The sequence below is a fragment of the Strix aluco genome, chromosome 24 (genome assembly GCF_031877795.1).
Source record: "Strix aluco isolate bStrAlu1 chromosome 24, bStrAlu1.hap1, whole genome shotgun sequence".
NCBI lineage: Eukaryota > Metazoa > Chordata > Aves > Strigiformes > Strigidae > Strix > Strix aluco.
Genome location: NC_133954.1, coordinates 9,156,612 through 9,172,912, shown reverse-complemented (window position 1 = coordinate 9,172,912; position 16,301 = coordinate 9,156,612). Strand labels below are relative to the sequence as shown.

Sequence of the window (16,301 nt, the reverse complement as noted above, 5' to 3'; positions counted from 1 at the left end):
CGGGACACCGGGTGGGGGGTGGAGGAGCTGTTCTCAGCCCTGCGTGTGCTGCACCGAGTTGGGCCCGATCCTGCTGCCCTGTGCCAGGCCGTGCCGGGCTGTGCCAAGCCGTGCTGGTGGTGCTGGGCTGTGCCAAGCTGTGCCAGGCTGGGCCAGGCTGTGCCATATCGGCAGTGCCAAGCTGGGCCAGGCTGGGCCAGGCTGTGCCATATCGGCAGTGCCGGGCTGTGCCAAGCCGTGCCGGTGGTGCTGGGCCGTGCCAAGCCATGCCGTGCCGGCTGTGCCAGGCGGTGCCGGGCTCAGAGGGCCACGCAGGTGCAGTAGTGCCGCAGCTTGCAGGGCAGGATGCCGCGGTTGATCTGGTGAAACTCCACGAGCTGGATGAGGTCGGCGAAGCGGGTCTGCCCGTCGTCCATGGTGAAGTAGAGTCGTCCCTCCTCCTCGCTCTGCCGGGGGAGGGGGTCAGGACCCCACAGGCAGCCCCCAGCCCCCCCCGGCCCCCCTGGCACTCACCGGCAGGATGAGATAGTGTTTGACTCTCTGCAGGTGGCACAGGGACAGGACGAAGCCCTTGGGGTTGCGTTGGCTCTCCCGCACCAGGAAGACACTGCGAGCCCCGGGGGGTGCAGAGGGGGGTGTGTCACCGCTGGTCCCAGGCCCCCTCTGCCACCCCTGGAGTCCCAGATACCCCCCTCCCCGAAGCCCTGGGGTCCTGTACCCACTGGGAGCCCTGTATCCCCCTGGGAGCCCTGGGGACTGTCATGTGTCATCCCCCCCCAACCCCAGGGTCCCCAACCTCTGGGAGCAGATCCCCTGCAAACCCTGGGGGGGTCCCAACAACCCCAGGATCCCATGCCCCGCCCCCCCAAAAGTCTCCCCCCATCCCCGCAGGTGTCCTTTATCACCCCATGAGCCACAGGGCCCTATAACCTCTGGGGTCATGTACCCCCCAGGGGTCCCATGTCCACCCCCCCCATGACCCCAGGGACCCCAAACGCCCCCCGGGGGGGGTCCCCTACCCATCCACCAAGCCCTGACGGCCGATGAGCTGCTGGGTGTCCTCCCGGGAGATGCGCCCGTGGAACCAGGGCTGGGTGCGGTGGATGGCTGTGGGGAGACGGGCATCAGGCTTGGGGGGAAGAACCCCCCCCGCGGGGCAGAGCCCCCCCCCCTCGGCTGTGCCGGATGGGAGCCCGCGGCCGGGCGCTGCTCACCGGCGCTGAGCGGGGAGCTCTGGCAGGCTGCGGGCAGGCTGTACCGGTGCGTCGTCTTCTTCTGGCCGTGCAAAGCAAGAAGCAGGCGTTAGGGTGGGCTCAAGGGGGACCCCCCCTCGCGCCCCTGCACCCCAACTCACCCTCCAGGCCTGCGCCTCCTCCAGTGCCACCGTCAGCACCTCGCTGGGGTTCTCGATCACTCGGCCCGTGCACCCCGAGAAGTCCATGGCCACCAGCGCATTGTCCGAGACGCTTCGCTGCGGGGAAGCGGGGGGTGACCGGGGGGGGGTCCCCGTGGGATGGGGGCTGCGGGGGAGGGGGGGGGGGGCAGCACTCACCAGGGGAGTGGGGCTGATCCAGGAGGGCTGGCTCAGCCGCGCCTGCGCTTGCTGGTAGTTGCGGTAGAGCTGCATGCCGTACTGGGGGGAACGGCCCCGTGAGGTGCGGGGGGCCCACGGGGCCTCCGTCCCTCAGTGGGGTGGGGGAGCACCCACCCGCCTGGTGTGGGGACAGGGACCTCCGCATCCACCCAGTGTGGGGACAGGGACAGTTACATCTACCCCGTGTGGGGACAGGGACACCCACCCTGCATCTTTTCTAGCACAGGGATGGGGACATCCCCCCAGCATCCCCCCAGCATCGCCCAGTGTCCCCCCAGCATCCCCCTGGCATCCCCCTGGCAATCCCCAGCATCTCTCCAGCATCCCCCAGCATCGCCCAGCGTCTCCCAGCATCCCCCCAGCATCTCTTCAGCATCTCTCCAGCATGACCCCAGAATCCCCCTGGCATCATCCTGGCATCCCCCAGCATCTCTCCAGCATCCCCCCAACATCCCCCAGCATCTTCCAGCATCTATCCAGCATCTCTCCAGCATCCCCCCAGCATTCCCCAGCATCTCTCCAGCATCCCCCCAGCATCCCCCAGCACGGGGCCGGTAACACCCCAGCAAGGCCGGGGCTCACCTTGAAGAGGCGGAAAGCCGCCATCCAGCAGCTCCGGCTCTGCTCGTCCTCGCTGCAGAGCAGCTTCAGGCCCTTCGCGCTGCTCCGCACCTTGTAGGGCTGCGGGGAGAGGCCGGAGCCGTCATGGGGCAGCCCCGGGGGGCACAGACCCCACGGCAGGGGACCGCACGCGGCAGGACCGGGACCCCCGGCCCCCAGCCAGGCGGGACCATCCCCACCTTGATGCAGAAGCCGAACTCGGTGGGCGTCCCGTAGAGCTTCTTGCCCTGCGTCACGTAGTAGATGTTGGACTCGGTGAGGTCAGCGAAGTACTGGAGGTGCCGGGGGTCCTGGGGTGGGGCAGGGGGGTGTCAGGGCTGGTCCCACCGCACCCCCCCGGGCCGTGCTCCCCCCCACACCCTCACCTTGGAGGTGCCTTTGGTGGAGTAGTAGAGCCCCGAGCGGCGCAGGGAGAAGTAGAAACGCTTCCAGACCTTGCGCCCGGCCTCCCGCAGCTGCAGGAAGCCCTGGACCTCGGGGCAGCTCCCGGAGTTGAGGAAGTTCTGGGGGCGGGGGGAAACAAGGGCTGAGGGGCACGGTGGGGTCCCCATGGCACGGGCCCATGGCATGGCAGGGTCCCCACGGCACAACGGGGTCCCCACGCCACAGCAGGGTCCCCCCAGCACAGTGGGGTCCCTGCGGCATGGCAGGGTCCCCACAGCATGGCAGGATCCCCATGGCACAGCGAGGTCCCCATGGCACAGTGGGGACCCCACAACACAGGAGGGTCCCCCCAGCACAGTGGGGTCCCTCCAGCATGGCCGGGCACGTACCTGGATGAGTTCAGAGTGTGCCATGTTCTTATTTGCCTCCAGGCAGCTGGACACCATCACCTCGGGGAAGAGGGACTGCTGGGGGGACAGGGGGGGTCAGGGGAGACCCCCGGGGTGCTCAGGGTCCCCGTGGAACACCCAGTTCACCATGGGACACCCATGTCCCTGCGGGCTTTGCCCCGGCAGCCACGTACCGTGTTGCTCTTGAAGAGCTCGTACTTGGCGAAGTTCTTGCGGAAGACGAAGCGGCTGTCGGCGCCCGGGGGCCAGGAGCTCTGCACCTCCACCACCGACTCGTGGTCCTCCAGGCACCGCTCTGCGGGGGGACGGGGTTCAGCGGGGCGACCCGAGGGGACCCCCCCAGTGCCACGCCTCGCCGGCGGCTCACCCAGGGCCAGGTGTTGGTGCAGCTCGACCAGGGCCCAGCTGTGATCCTGCAGCGCCCGCGTCCTCCGCACCAGCGTCTCACAGAGCTGCCGCGCCGTGGTCCCCGCCGACGCCTCCAGCGAGCGGCACGCGCCGTCCTCGCCGAACACCTTCACCACCTGCCAGCACGTGCCAGGGCGGGCGTCGGGGGGGGGTGGGAGGGGACCCCTCCCCTCCCCTCCCTCCTCCAAAAGCCCCCTGTCCCCCCCAACTCACGTGGGAGGTGCCTTCGCGGGGGGGGCCCTGCCCCAGGGCCGGGCTGCTGAGGATGGGCGAGTTGGAGGGGCTGCAGAGCTCGGGGAAGGGGTTGGGGATGGTGGGCAGCGACGAGGCGCGCGGCTCCTCCGGCGGCTGCCGGCTGCGGGCAGAGAGGGGCTGAGCTCCCTCGGACCCCCCCGGCACGAGGTCCTGTGCCCCCATGCCCAAGCTTGTGCCCCCCCGTCTCCTCAATCCACTGGACCCCCCCCCCCAAAACCTCTGCAGGAGGAGCCCCAGTATCTGGGCCCCCCCACCCACCTGCTGCCGTGGATGAGGAGGGGCTGGGAGCGCTTGACCTCGGGGGGGCCCTCGCCCCCATCCCACTCGCTGGGGACCCCCTCCTGCTCCGTGCTGCCCGGCCCAGGGGGCTCCCGGAGGCTGCTCTGCTGAGCCCCCCCGTCCATGGCATTATCTGGGGGGGAAAGAGCAGGTCCTGCACCACACGAGGCTCCAGGTCCTCGTCCCCGGGGCCGGAGGGTCCATGGCCACACGTGGGCAGCCCCCACAGGCCCCACGTGGGCCCCACGCCGCCGCCACACCGGCGCAGGCAGAGCCACGGCGCTGCCAGGGGCTGCCCACCCCTGGCACCCGCCTGGGTGGTGTTTTGCCGGCGCCCAGACAAGCCGTGAGTCAGCGTGCGGCGGCGTGACTCAGCACCGCCCCGCCTGCCCCCCCTCCCAGCACCCCGCGGGGTCCGGCCAAGTCCCGAGTGGCTGCCAAGGGTTGGGGTGTCCCCGTCCCTCCAGCCCCATCCCAGTGCAGGAGCTGGGGGGCAGGAGAAGGGGCCTGGCGGTGAGCACAGCCCCTTACGAGACAACCGAGAATCTCCCAGCGCTTCCATGTCCCACGCGGGGCCCTCTCCAGTGCCCCAACATCACTGCGGAGAGACTGGTGGCACTGGGAGACACCAGCTGAGCTGGGCTGGGGCTGGTGGAGCCCAGTTGGACTGAGCCTAACTGGGCCAAAGTAAGCTGGGCTGAGCTGGGCTGAGCTTTGCTGGGCTGAGCCATTGCAGGCTGAGCTTTGCTGGGCTGAGCTGTGCCAGGCTGAGCTTTGCTGGGCTGAGCTGCACTGGGCTGAGTTTTGCTGAGCTGAGCTGTGCCAGGCTGAGCCGTGCTGGGCTGAACTGTACCAGCCTTAGCTGTGCCAGACTGAGCTTTACCAGGCTGAGCCGTGCCGGGCCGAGCCGCGACGGGCGAGCGCGGCGCCGGCGGGAGCAGGAAGCGGAGCGTGGCGGCGGCCCAGCCCAGACACCTCCTCGGCCCGGCCAAACCAGTTCTGGCGGCCGCTCCCAGCTCCACCTCACCGCGCTGGCATCCGGGCCGGGGCGGCCGCGCCGGCAGGCCGGGGGCGAGGGAGCCGGCGCCCGCCGTGGGAACTGCCCCGAGCCCGGTGCCCGCCGGCACGGCCCCCCGTACCGCGGCGTCACCCCTCGCCCCCGCCCGGTGCCCGGTGCCAGCGCCCACGCGGTGCCGCAGCACTCGGGGAGGGGGGACGCGTGGACACCGGCCAACACTCCGGTTTTGGCCCCAAAATGATTCGCGACGGCCTTGGGTCGGCTCTGCCACGGCACAGCGCGGCTTGGCACGGCCAGCCCCGCCGCCGGTCGCCCGGGCCAGGCAGGGGCCACACGGCACGCGGCACACGTAACACACGCACGGCTCCCACGGCCACACTGGTGGCACTCGGTGGCCACGGGCACGCGCACGCCGGGCCCCGCCGTTCCTGGGATGTCGCGCGGGGCCGGGTTAATCATTCACCCGCTGCCTCCCGGCCAGCTCGGGGTCCAAGTCCATGGCCAGGCAGGACCGATGTCATCGCGTGGCTGCCACCACCATCCCCATCCCCGTCCCTGCCACGTCCCCGTCCCCGCCACGTCCCCGGCCCTGCCCTGGCCATCCTGTACGGATCCTCCGCTCCGTCCCCGCTCCCCAGCCCCAGCCGGGGTCTCCCTGCCTGGCCAGGCTCCGGGGTGAGCCTGGGGACACGGGGGGACAGCCAGGGGTCATGTGGGGTGATGCTGCCCACAGTGGGACACAGTGTAGGGCCTCTGCAAGCCACACAGGAGCCACCGGAGGGGCTGATGGGGCATGTGACAGATGGGGACCCCACGGGGCCCCTGGGACAGTGGTTCAGCCCTGCCACTAACCTGCCAGCCCATCACCGTGGCCTCAGGTCACCCCAATGCCAGCCCTATCCTGGTGGCTGTGACAGGGCTCTGATGGGGTGATGATGGGACACACACACACACACACACACACACACACACAGGGTGTCCCTGGGGTCTGGGACAAACAGGGGGACCAAGGCCTTGGGGCTATGGAGCAACGGGACCAGGGCCACCAGGACTATAGGGTGGGGGTCTGGAGGGTGTCACAACTATAGGACTGGGCCCCAGGGCCACCAGGGTTATGGATTAGGGGGACCAGGGCCACCAGGTTTAGGGGACAGGGTCCCAGGGCCACCAGCATCAAGGGACAGAGTGCCAGGGCCACCAGGTTTAAGGGATCGGGTCCCAGGGCCACCAGCACTAAGGGGCGGGGTCCCAGGGGCCAGCAGGATGGTGGGACAGGGGGACTGGGAGATGTTGAGGCTACAGGATGTGGTCCCAGGGCTACCAGGACTATGGGATGGGGTCCCAGGGCCACCAGAGATTTAGGTCAGGGTTCCTAGGTCACTAGGGCTATAGGGCGGGATACCAGGGCCACCAGGATTAGGGGACAGGGTCCCAGGGCCACCAGGGCTAAGGGACAGGGTCCCAGGGCCACCAGTGCTATAGGACAGGGTCCTGGGGCCACCAGGGCTGTAGGATGGAATCCCAGGGCCACCAGAATTAGGGGACAGACTTCCAGGGCCATCAGGGCTAAGGGATGGGGTCCCAGGGCCATCAGGGCTATAGGACAGCGTTCCCAGGGCCACCGGGATTAGGAGTCAGGGTCCCAGAGCCACCAGAGCTAAGGGACAGAGTCCCAGGGCCACCAGGGCTAAGGGATGGGGTCCCAGGGCTACCAGGGCTAAGGAATGGGGTCCCAGGGCCCCCAGCTGTGGGCGGGGGTGCTGGTGGGTGCCGAGGCGAGGGGAGACGGGGGCGGCAGGACCGGGGGTGCGGAGGCTGCGGGGTGGCAGCGAGGCCCTGCCGGGGCGGCAGAGGAGGAGGAAGAGTCGGGAGGAAGGGCGGGAGGGAAGGGGCAGGGGTGCAGCGGGGGGGCCGGGGTCATGCCGGTGGGATGGGGCCGACATCCCGGGATGGCCAGTGGCCCCACGACGCGGGGGGTCCCCACCCCGGTCCCGCTCCTACCTGCAGGCGCCCGCCGCGTCCCGCCACCCTCCCGCCGGACCGGGGATTCCTGTTCTCCCCGGCTTTATCTACCTGCGCCAGCTCCCGCCCCCGCCTGACATCATGCCGCCCCGGGCCGGCCGCCCGGCACCCAGCCCCCCCACGCCACCCAGGGGTGCCCCCCAGCCCCCCGGCCCCGGGATGGGGCGTCCAAACAGGCCCCGTGCCAGCACAGGGGGTCCAAGCCCCCCCAAACCCCCATCTCACGACCCTACGGTGGTGATGGGGAGTTTCCCACAATGCACTGGGGTGACCCCCAGGAGCGGCTGAGCCCGGTGGGGGGGCGGGTCAGAGCCTGGTGAGGGGACACAGGACCCCGTGGCTGTCCTGGGGGTGTGGGTCAGGTGCACCCCAACCTGTGCCCCCCGCCGGGTGTCCCCGGCCTCACGCTGTGGGGTTTGGGTTGGGGCTCCACTGGGACCCCACACGTGGGGGGCTGGAAGGGTCCCGTGGGGTGGGGGGGGTCTTGCAGGGTCAGCCCAGAGACTGGGATAGGTGGGGACCCCGTGGGGTGTGGGGGGGTCTCATGGGGGTCTCACGCAGGTTAAAGGTCCCCTGGGGTTTGGAGGGTTGCAGGGATGCCGGGGGGTGCCCTGTGGGATTGAGGGGGGGAGCAGTGGGACATGGGGGGGGGGGGCCCTCAGGGGATCTGTGGGGGTTCTGCGGGGGACAGAGGGGAGGGTCTCTTGTGGGTGCCCCTATAAGGGGTGTGGGTGTCCCCGCAGGGGGTGTGGGTGTCCCCATGGGGCGCTTGGGGTCCCACAGGGGCACAGAGCCCCCAGATGCATCCCCATGGGGGGATCAGGGGGTCTCCACGGGGGGTGCTGGCGGCTCCATGGGGTCCTATGGGTCATCCCCTGGGGTCTGGGGGGGCCCAAGGCGCCCACGGGGGGGTGTCAGTGGGGTGTCCCATGAGGGGCAGTGGGGTCCTATGGGTCTGTGGGATCCCGGTGGGACTAGAGAGGCTCCGCGGGGGCCGGTGGGTGTCCCGGGGGGTCGGTGCGGTCCCCGCGCGTGTCCCCGAGGGTTCCGGGGGGCCCCGGCGGGCGGGGGGGGCCCCGCGGCTGCGCGTCCTCCCGCCAGCAGGGGGCGCGCTGGCCCCGCCCGGAGCAGACGAGAGGAGCGGGGCGGGGCGGCCGGAAGTGCCGCGTCACGTGGCCAAAACCCGGAAGCGGCGGGAGAGCGGCGGGACCGGCGGCGATGAGTGACGGATCTGAGGAGGCGGCGGCGGCGGCCGGGGCTGAGCGGCGGGTCCGCATCGTGGTGGAGTATTGGTGAGTGCCGGGCCTCTTCCCTCGGTACCGCTCCGCCGCCTGCGGGGAGGCACGGCCGTGCCGGGGGCGAAGAACCGGGGGAAATGGGGGTCTGAGGGGCCTTCAGGGGTGGGAGGGACCCGGAGGGGGCGGTGGGGTGGGAGGGTGCTGGGCAAGAGGGTACTGGGGTGCCGGGGTACTGGGGGAACTGGGACGGGGCATGTGGGGCACTGGGGGGGCTTTCAGGCACGTGGGGGGCCTGGGGGATGAGGAGGGGGATGTCGGGGGGCTCTGTAGGGTGGGGGGGAGTTGGGGTGCTGAGGAGTGGGTGGGCCGTAGGGTAATGAGATTTTGGGGGGCTGAGGTGTGTAAGGAGCTGGGTGGGATGCGGGGGGCTGGTGGGGAGGAGTTGGGGGGGCGCAGGGGGTAGGAGGGTTTGGTGAGGGGTGATGGATGGGGGATTCTGGGGACTTAGGGGGGTGGGAGGGCTGTTGTGGAGGATGTGGGGGTACAGGCAGTAGCAGGGGAGGCAGGTGCTGGGGGGCTCCTTAGTTTGGGGCGGTGTTGGACGGGGGGTGTCTGCGTGAGAGGTGCTGCTGGGGGGGTCCCCACACCACGGACCCAGCTCTCAGCAGCTTCTCCCTGCACCCAGCGAGCCCTGTGGCTTCGAGCCCACGTACCAGGAGCTGGCGAGCGCCGTGAAGGAGGAGTACCCCGACATCGAGATCGAGTCCAGGTTGGGGGGCACAGGTGAGGGCCCGCGGCAGCCAGCACCATGCAGGGGTCACTGCTGGGGTTGGGGTGACCCCGGCCTGCCCCCGCTGCGGGGTCTTGTTGGGTGCAGAGACTCTAGAGCCTGCGGGTCTGCCGGGAGCAGGGCAGGAGCCCCCCCCAAGCTCTCCAGGGGTGCCCTGTGTGCTCTGCCAGCCCGGTCCTGCTGCAGGGGGTACGGTCTGGGGGTACCACCGGGGTGTTTCTGCCTCCTGGATGCTTCTGCCAGGGTTCAGTGTTGCAGGAGCAGCTGCAGGACGGGCAGGGGGTTGGCGGTGCCGCACGGAGCAGGAGCAGGACTTACGGCTCAGCCCCATGTGCTTTTCAGGTGCCTTTGAGATTGAGATCAACGGGCAGTTGGTCTTCTCCAAGCTGGAGAACGGAGGTTTTCCCTACGAGAAGGACGTGAGTACCCGGCCCCGCGGGGTCCTTGTGTCAGCCAGGCTGGTGGCTGTGGGGAGGTTTGGTTTTGCGACGAGCTCCCCTGTGACTGTTTTTTCCCTCGACGCCTCCATTTCATCACCCACCAGCTTCACCCGAGCTCCACCGAAGCCTCACGATCCCATCGGGTGTTGTTCCCCTTCCTGCCACCCTGCTGGGACCTGCTCCAGCTCCCGCTGCTCGTGTGGGATGAGAGGGGGAAGGTTCTTGGAGCTCCCACCTCGGCGTGGCTGTAATTTGGGCCCGTGGCACTGCCCGCCCTCCACGTGTTGTGCCTGAGTGCTCCCAACCGCTGCATGTCCCCCCCCACGCCCAGAGTGCTCCTTACCCCACCAGACCTCGCAGCGAGGCCGGCCTAGGGCGTGACCGCCCCCTCCCCTCTGTCTCCTCAGCTCATCGAAGCGATTCGCAGAGCGAGGAATGGGGAACCGCTGGAGAAAATCACCAACAGCCGCCCCCCCTGCGTCATCCTGTAGCCCCGTGCCCAGCTGGGATCTCCCTGTGCCCTCGGCGTCCCCCCCCCGCTTCGCTCCTCACCGCCTTCGTTAGCTTCCTGCAGACCAGGGACGTCAGAGGGGACCGGGGACGTTGGGGGGAATGCGAGAGCGTAAGGAGCCTCCCGGGGAACGCCACCGCGGCACTGGGGCGAGCGCTGGGCTGGGCAGAGCGGTGGTACTGGCGTCACTGGGCTGGCCGTGCTGGGGGGGCTGTTCTGGCCCAGCCTTTGGGGCTCATTCCTGCTGTGGGGTGTAGCTGCGGTGGTGGGGGGGCTCCCCTGCCTGCCTTTGCCTTCCCCCTTCCTCTGCGCTTGCCTCCCCGCAGTGCAGGGGGGGCTGCCCCCTCCCTCAGCCCCCACTGGGGATTTGGGGTCCTCCGTGAATGCTCTGCCCAGCCCTCAGGGGAGCCAGGCCAGGCACTGCGGAGGGGGTGCGGCAGGGGGGAGACTTTGCAGCTCCAGCCCTCCCAGCAGGTTAATGCAGAGCAAAAACCACTCGCTGTAAACTTTAGCATGATTCGTTAATGATTAAAGTCTCTCCTGTCACTGTTTAAACTGGGGCGAGGGCAGCGGGGACCGGCTGCCCCGGCCGGGCCTGGGAACCCCGGCTTGGCTCCGTCCCCACGGCCAAGAGGTTGATTGAAGGGCCGTGAGCTCCCCCCCTCCCTGTTCTCAGCTCTCACTTTCCGCTTGTAATGACTCTGCCCTTCGCCACGGGGCAGCTGAGCCGGCGGGGGGGTGAGGGGGGGCCCTATTTATTCTATACTGTGTATAAACCCAACGGCCCGGTGCTGAATAAAGGACAGAGGAGAACGTGGCCCCTCTCGTGTCCCTCGAGAACAGGGGTGGGACACAGGCACCCAGGCGCAAAAGCGGGGTTAGATCGGGTCCTGCCTGCCCTGCCCTTGGTCGGTGGCCAGGCAGGAGCAGGTTTGCACCCTCCTGGTCCCCGGGAGATGGAGGTGGAACCACACAGACAAAGGGAGTAGAAAAAAAACCAAACCAATGTACAATTATCAAATATACATCTCGGTGCGATAGAGTCGGCTTCAAAAGAATCCAGGAGGAGCCGGGACGTGAGCCGGCCTCCGCCTGCTCTCAGTGCAAGTCCGTGTGTCCGGGAGGAGGGTGGCAACGGCCACGGGCTGAGCTGGACCCGGACAGCCCTGGCGAGGTGGTGGGTGGCGGAGGAGCCTTCGGGGTGACGGTGGCCGACGGTGCTTCTCTGGGCCATGCTGGGGCCGAGCTCCCCGGGCTGCTCCCGGTCGCAGTGTGAGCACTGTCCGGCTCAGCGCGGTGTGGGTCACCCCCACCAGTGCCCAGCTCTGAGGGGGGGGCCCCAGAGCAGCACCTAGCATGAAGGGTGACCCCCTTCTCCGTCCCCACACGTGCTGCCGTGCTGTCCCACAGCGTCCTGGGCTCTCCCAGCCCTCCATGGCCGGTGTCACCCCGCGGCGTTAGCCTGGTTGCCCCCGGGCAAAGGGGGTGGCCGCCAGCCCCATGGCTGCGGCTTGCCGCGTGCTGTCCCTCCCCAAGCTGCCTCAGCGAAGTTGGGGCAGGGGGGGGGGTGTCTCTTTCCGTGGCCTGGCCCTACACGGCCAGCGTCGTCGGGGCCGGCCAGGCCGAGGTACTCAGGGTTCTCAGCCGTGGGCGTCGTGCTGGGGCCGCCCTCGGGGGCCGCCGGCCTTGGGGGGCTCCTGGTTCCAGTAGTAGGGGTTGTCGAAGGCCTGGCTGAAGGGGCTGGGGGCGGGCAGGCCGGGGGGTGCCAGGTACTCGGGGTTCTCCACAGCATGGCCGAAGGGCCCTGGGAAGGGGTGCTTGGCTTCCTTGATGAGCCCATTTTTGCCCTGGTGGCCCTTGGGCTTATCTGGCGGGGATGGGGGTGCACGGGGATGCCGGGGTGGGGACAGCCGCTCCCCGGCTTGATTCACGTACTCTGCAGGGACAAGAGATGGGTTAAGGGGCCCCCGTGGCCCGGCGAGGTGATGGGGGGGGGTGGGGGGTCCCTCCCGTCCCGTCTGTACCTGGCATGGTGGGGTGGGGGGCCGGGGCAGTGAAGCCCTCAGGGTCCAGGACCTCGCTCTCCTCAGCCGCCGGCGCGGTGGGATCCTCGCTGTACCGCGGCAGGGTGCCAGGCTCCCGCCCCGTCGGGCTCTGCAGGGCCACCTTGGCCCCCCCCAGCCCCCTCCGGCCCCTCCACCACGGGGCCCTCCGGCCCCCTCCGCCAGGCCCGGGCTGGGGAAGGGGAAGGCGGCCAAGCCCTCACCCTCCTCCGCGTCGGCCGGGGTCTCCACCGTGCTCTGGGCGCAGGAGAGGGCATGGAGTCAGAGACAGGGGTTTTGCACCCCACATCCCCCCCTGCCCCCCAGAGACGTGGCTGCAGCCTTGCCTGGCCCCGGCTCACCCATGTCTCTGCTAGGGAAGTGGGGCTCCCGCCTGGCCCCCCCACACCCCCCCAGCCCACCTACCCGCGTGGAGGAGATGCGGCTGCGGTAGGTGGTGGAGGTCTCGGCGCTGAAGAAGCCCTGGTGAGGGACCAGGTACTCCTCGGCGTCCACCAGATCGTCCATGTCCTCCTCCTCGAGCAGGGCGCGGTAGAAGGTGCTGTCGATGGAGCCGGGCAGCCCCACCATGTCGTTCTGGGGGCAAGGGCAGGGCTCAGCACCCGAACTGGGGTGCTGGTGGGGGGACAGGACCCCCGGGGAACCGCGTACCTGGATAACCACAAAGCGTTGGGGGTCTCGGGCCATGCGGGAGAACTCGGTGACCAGCTCCCGAAATTTGGGCCGGCACTCGGAGTCGATCATCCAGCCTGGGGGCAGAGGCAGGTGCTGTCAGGGCCAGGAGCGAAGGGCCAGCACGACACCAGCCGTCCCCCGCGCTGCAGCCTCGTCCCCCTCCCCGTACATTTCACCATGATCATGTAGACGTCGATGGTGCAGATGGGCGGCTGCGGCAGCCTCTCGCCCTTCTCCAGCAGGTCGGGGATCTCCCGGGCAGGGATCCCGTCATACGGCTTCGCCCCGAAGGTCATCAGCTCCCAAACGGTGACACCTGGGGCGGGGGGGGGACACAGGGATGGGGGTGAGCGGTGCCCCACGCCTCCCCCCGAGCCTGGGGACGGGGCTGCCCCGACGTACCGTAGCTCCAGACGTCGCTCTGGTGCGTGAAGCGCCGGCGCAGGATGGACTCCAGCGCCATCCACTTGATGGGGACCTGGGAGGGGGGAGGACGGAGAGGTGATGACCAGGGCAGGGGGGGGTGCTGGCTGTCCCCGAGGGGGAGCACCGTGGTCCCCACGCCCCACCTTGCCGCCGTCAGCGTGGTACTCGGTCTCGTCGATGTCGAGCAGCCGGGCCAGCCCGAAATCGGTGATCTTTGACGTGGTTGGGGCTCTTGACCAAGACGTTGCGAGCGGGCCAGGTCCCGGTGCACCAGCCGCACCTCCTCCAGGTAGCTCATCCCCTGGCAGCACCACGTGTCAGGATGGCCCCAACCCCTCCGTGTCCCCCCTCAAAGTCGCCCCCAGTCCCCCCCACGTCCTACCTTGGCGATCTGCACACACCAGTTGAGCAGGTCCTGGGAGCCGATGCGGTCCTTGTTCTCCCGCACGTAGTCCAGGAGGCAGCCGTAGGGCATCAGCTGCGTCACCAGCTGCACCGTGGAGGTCAGGCAGATGCCCAGCAGCCGGGACACGTAGGGGCTGCCCACCCCCGCCATCACGTAGGCCTCCTGCAGATAGGGTTGGGGGGGGGGTGATGATCAGGCTCGGGGAGGGGGGGGGCTGTCACCAGCACCGCTCACCCCCGGCACACTCACGTCCAGGATCTCCTTGTTGGCTTTGGGCGACGTGTTCTCCCGCAGGACCTTGATGGCCACCGGGATCTTGACGCTCTCCCCGTCGGGGATCCAGATGCCCTGAAAGGGAGCGGGGGACATGGGTGAGGGGGTGCAGAGCGGGGAGGGTCCCAGCCCGCCGGTGGCACCCCCCCACACCCCTCACCTTATAAACGGTGCCGAAAGCACCAGAGCCCAAGACTTTCACTTTCTTGAGCTCCGTCTCCTTCAGGATCCGCATCTGGGCCTGGTTGGGGAGGGCCCCGCTGGGCGTCAGCGGCTCCACCAGCTGCGGGGTACAGACGGGTGAGGGGGGTGGGTTCCTGGGGGTCTGTGTGTGTCCCCTCCTGCCCCATCCAGGGGGTCCCAGTCCCCCCACCTCGGTCTCCTGGAGCAGAGCGCCGCATGGTGTGCTTCCGCTCCTGCTGCCGCCGGCGCTTGACGCAGACGACGGTGATGAGCAGGAGGACGATGACCAGCAGAGCCCCCACCACGCCGGCGATGATGGACGTCACCTGGCTGCAGGGACAGGGCGGGGAGATGGTGACGGGGTGGAGGGGTCCCAGCTGGAGGAGCTCCCCCATCCCCGCCAGCACTCAGAGGGGTGGGGGGTCAGGGTGGCCCAGGGCACCCGCACTTGTACCTTGGCTTCTGGTCCACGGGGCAGCCGTCCTCATCCCGGATCGTGCACCTGGGTGACACAGTGTCAGCAGCCCGCCCCCCCGACCCCCTGCCCGTGCCCAGATACCGCCCCCCACCCCCCTCCCCGACTCACGAGTGGGTGCAGTTGGTGGGGCAGAGCTGGCAGACGCCCGTCTTCATCCGGGTATTTCCAGATGGGCACGAAGGAGGCGTCCGCCTTCACCCCGCTGGGGCAGCGCCGCACACACTGCTGCGCGTCCTTGTAATGGGCACAAGCCATGCACTGGTCCGCCTCCTGCAGAGCGGGGGGGGCAAGGTGTGAGGAACCCAGGTGTCTGGGGTGACCCCCCCCACCCCCCGCCACGTCCCCCCCATCCTCACGGAGCCGAAGCAGGTCTCGGTGCCGTTCTGGGGCTGGCACTCGGGGTGGCAGGGCAGGCACCGCGTCCCATTGGCGTGCTCCCGGATGGCTCTGCAGGGCGAAGGGGCTGTGAGGGTGGGGTGTAGGGAAGAGGGGTCCCCCTCTGCAGCGATGTGGGGGGGTGGGGGGGGTCTGTCTGCTGTCCCCAAGACTCGCCGCTCACCCATCCAGGAGGTTGCAGGAGGCAACGCACTCCTGGCCGCGCAGGAACCGCTCGCAGGTGACGCACTGGGTGGGGCCGGGGCCCCAGCAGTGCCCGTGGGTGCAGAGGTGGAAGCAGACCAGCCCCTCGCTCTCTGCAGGGGGAAAACCATCAACAACGAGGTGGGGGGGGGGTTGGTTCACCAGCTCTCCCCCCCAGCCCCGTGTCCCCACCTCCTTCCACCACGGGTGCCGCTTACCCGCACTGCTCGGGGGGTTTGTTGTGGGTCTGGAAGAGGCGCTGGCGGGGGTTGCGGAAGATGCTGCCCCAAGGTACCTTCTGGAGGAAGCAGAGCTGGGGGTGTTGTGGGTGGACGAGCACCATCCCGCTGCTGATCTCCTGCAGAGCCCGGAGCCCCAGCGCCCGCACCGCCAGGTCCCGCAGCGTCAGCGAGTAGGCGCCGCTGCCAAGACAGCGCTGGGTGAGTGCGTGCGGACCCCCCCGCCCCCCCCAACACACCCCCCGTGTCCCCCTATCGTCCCCCCCCAACATGTCCCCATCCCCGTGTCCCCGTCCCCGCTCACTTGTGCAGCACGCGGCCCCGGATGACCCGCAGGTTTTGGAAGACACCCAGGTCCTCCAAGCCGGACGGCCAAGCGGCGATGTAGAGGAAGCCTGTGGGGAGCTGAGTGTCACCACCCTGTGCCCCCCCCCCCTCACATCCGAAGCCCCCAGCCCCCGGCTCCCCCCGCTCTCACCCGTCAGCTCCTCCAGGCTCTCGAAGATCCGCAGCAGTTTGGGGTCCAGGGGCGGCGTGTTGGTGCTGGGGTCCCTGCCAGGGATGGGAGGGAAGTTGAGGAGGGGCAGGGGGGGAGGTCCTGGTGGGGGTCCCCACGGCCACCCGTGGGCTCAAGGGGGGGACGAGGCACTTACCCGGCGAAGGTCTCGGGCAGGAAGGCCAAGCTGCCGAAGATCTTGGTGCAGCCGGCGAAGTGCTGGATGTTGGAGGCGTTGACGGCGCGGACGCCCTTGAGGAAATCCACTCCCAGCCCGTAGCACACTGCGGGGGGGGGACAGCAGGGCTGGGGACCCCCGCTCCCTCCAAAGCACTCACTCCTCCTGCCCCATCGACCACGGAGGGACCACCCCACCAGGACATAGCCAGCACCCCACATGCGCCCCCTGGGGTCCCCACAGCCCCCCTCAGGGCACAACCCCCCCCCCCCCCCCCCACCCCCGAGGCTGCTCACCCTCCGGGCAGGGTTTGCTGCACTTCTCACACTTCTGGA

At 69.4% G+C, this 16,301-nt stretch overlaps 3 protein-coding genes across 5 annotated transcripts in view; 1 reads left to right on the top strand and 2 right to left on the bottom strand.

Annotated features, from left to right (window-relative positions):
* Nucleotides 1-153: 153 nt before the first annotated feature.
* On the bottom strand, nt 154-6,981 carry GRB7 (growth factor receptor bound protein 7). 2 transcript variants are annotated; one of them, XM_074849404.1, is made up of 15 exons: nt 6,971-6,981; nt 3,931-4,084; nt 3,631-3,772; nt 3,377-3,533; nt 3,183-3,304; nt 2,989-3,066; nt 2,581-2,718; nt 2,395-2,505; nt 2,177-2,275; nt 1,553-1,633; nt 1,355-1,471; nt 1,215-1,275; nt 1,020-1,107; nt 514-607; nt 154-446 (listed from the first exon to the last, which is right to left on the bottom strand). In XM_074849404.1, the coding sequence occupies exons 2-15, from the start codon at nt 4,074-4,076 to the stop codon at nt 300-302; spliced, it is 1,581 nt and encodes a 526-aa protein (XP_074705505.1). In that variant the 5' UTR covers nt 4,077-4,084; nt 6,971-6,981; the 3' UTR covers nt 154-299. The 2 variants fall into 2 exon arrangements, with proteins under 2 accessions (XP_074705505.1, XP_074705506.1); XM_074849405.1 differs by having other exon boundaries at nt 1,215-1,272.
* Nucleotides 6,982-8,186: 1,205 nt separating this feature from the next.
* MIEN1 (migration and invasion enhancer 1) lies at nt 8,187-10,787 on the top strand. Of its 2 annotated transcripts, none has more exons than XM_074849407.1 (4): nt 8,187-8,283; nt 8,915-9,012; nt 9,362-9,438; nt 9,867-10,787. In XM_074849407.1, the coding sequence occupies exons 1-4, from the start codon at nt 8,210-8,212 to the stop codon at nt 9,948-9,950; spliced, it is 333 nt and encodes a 110-aa protein (XP_074705508.1). In that variant the 5' UTR covers nt 8,187-8,209; the 3' UTR covers nt 9,951-10,787. The 2 variants fall into 2 exon arrangements, with proteins under 2 accessions (XP_074705508.1, XP_074705507.1); XM_074849406.1 differs by lacking the exon at nt 9,867-10,787 and adding an exon at nt 9,564-9,860.
* A 173-nt stretch (nt 10,788-10,960) lies between these two features.
* Nucleotides 10,961-16,301, bottom strand: part of ERBB2 (erb-b2 receptor tyrosine kinase 2) — a 10,614-nt gene continuing 5,273 nt past the window's right edge. The window contains 26 exon segments of the mRNA XM_074849403.1: nt 10,961-11,645; nt 11,647-11,906; nt 11,995-12,127; nt 12,129-12,188; nt 12,190-12,270; nt 12,439-12,609; nt 12,685-12,782; nt 12,878-13,024; nt 13,111-13,186; nt 13,278-13,349; nt 13,351-13,386; nt 13,388-13,435; nt 13,517-13,702; nt 13,790-13,888; nt 13,974-14,096; nt 14,187-14,204; nt 14,206-14,326; nt 14,451-14,498; nt 14,583-14,620; nt 14,622-14,744; nt 14,831-14,921; nt 15,034-15,167; nt 15,274-15,475; nt 15,597-15,687; nt 15,771-15,844; nt 15,946-16,072. Of these exon segments, the coding sequence (XP_074705504.1) occupies nt 11,415-11,645; nt 11,647-11,906; nt 11,995-12,127; nt 12,129-12,188; nt 12,190-12,270; nt 12,439-12,609; nt 12,685-12,782; nt 12,878-13,024; nt 13,111-13,186; nt 13,278-13,349; nt 13,351-13,386; nt 13,388-13,435; nt 13,517-13,702; nt 13,790-13,888; nt 13,974-14,096; nt 14,187-14,204; nt 14,206-14,326; nt 14,451-14,498; nt 14,583-14,620; nt 14,622-14,744; nt 14,831-14,921; nt 15,034-15,167; nt 15,274-15,475; nt 15,597-15,687; nt 15,771-15,844; nt 15,946-16,072 (2,888 nt within the window). The 3' untranslated portion in view covers nt 10,961-11,414.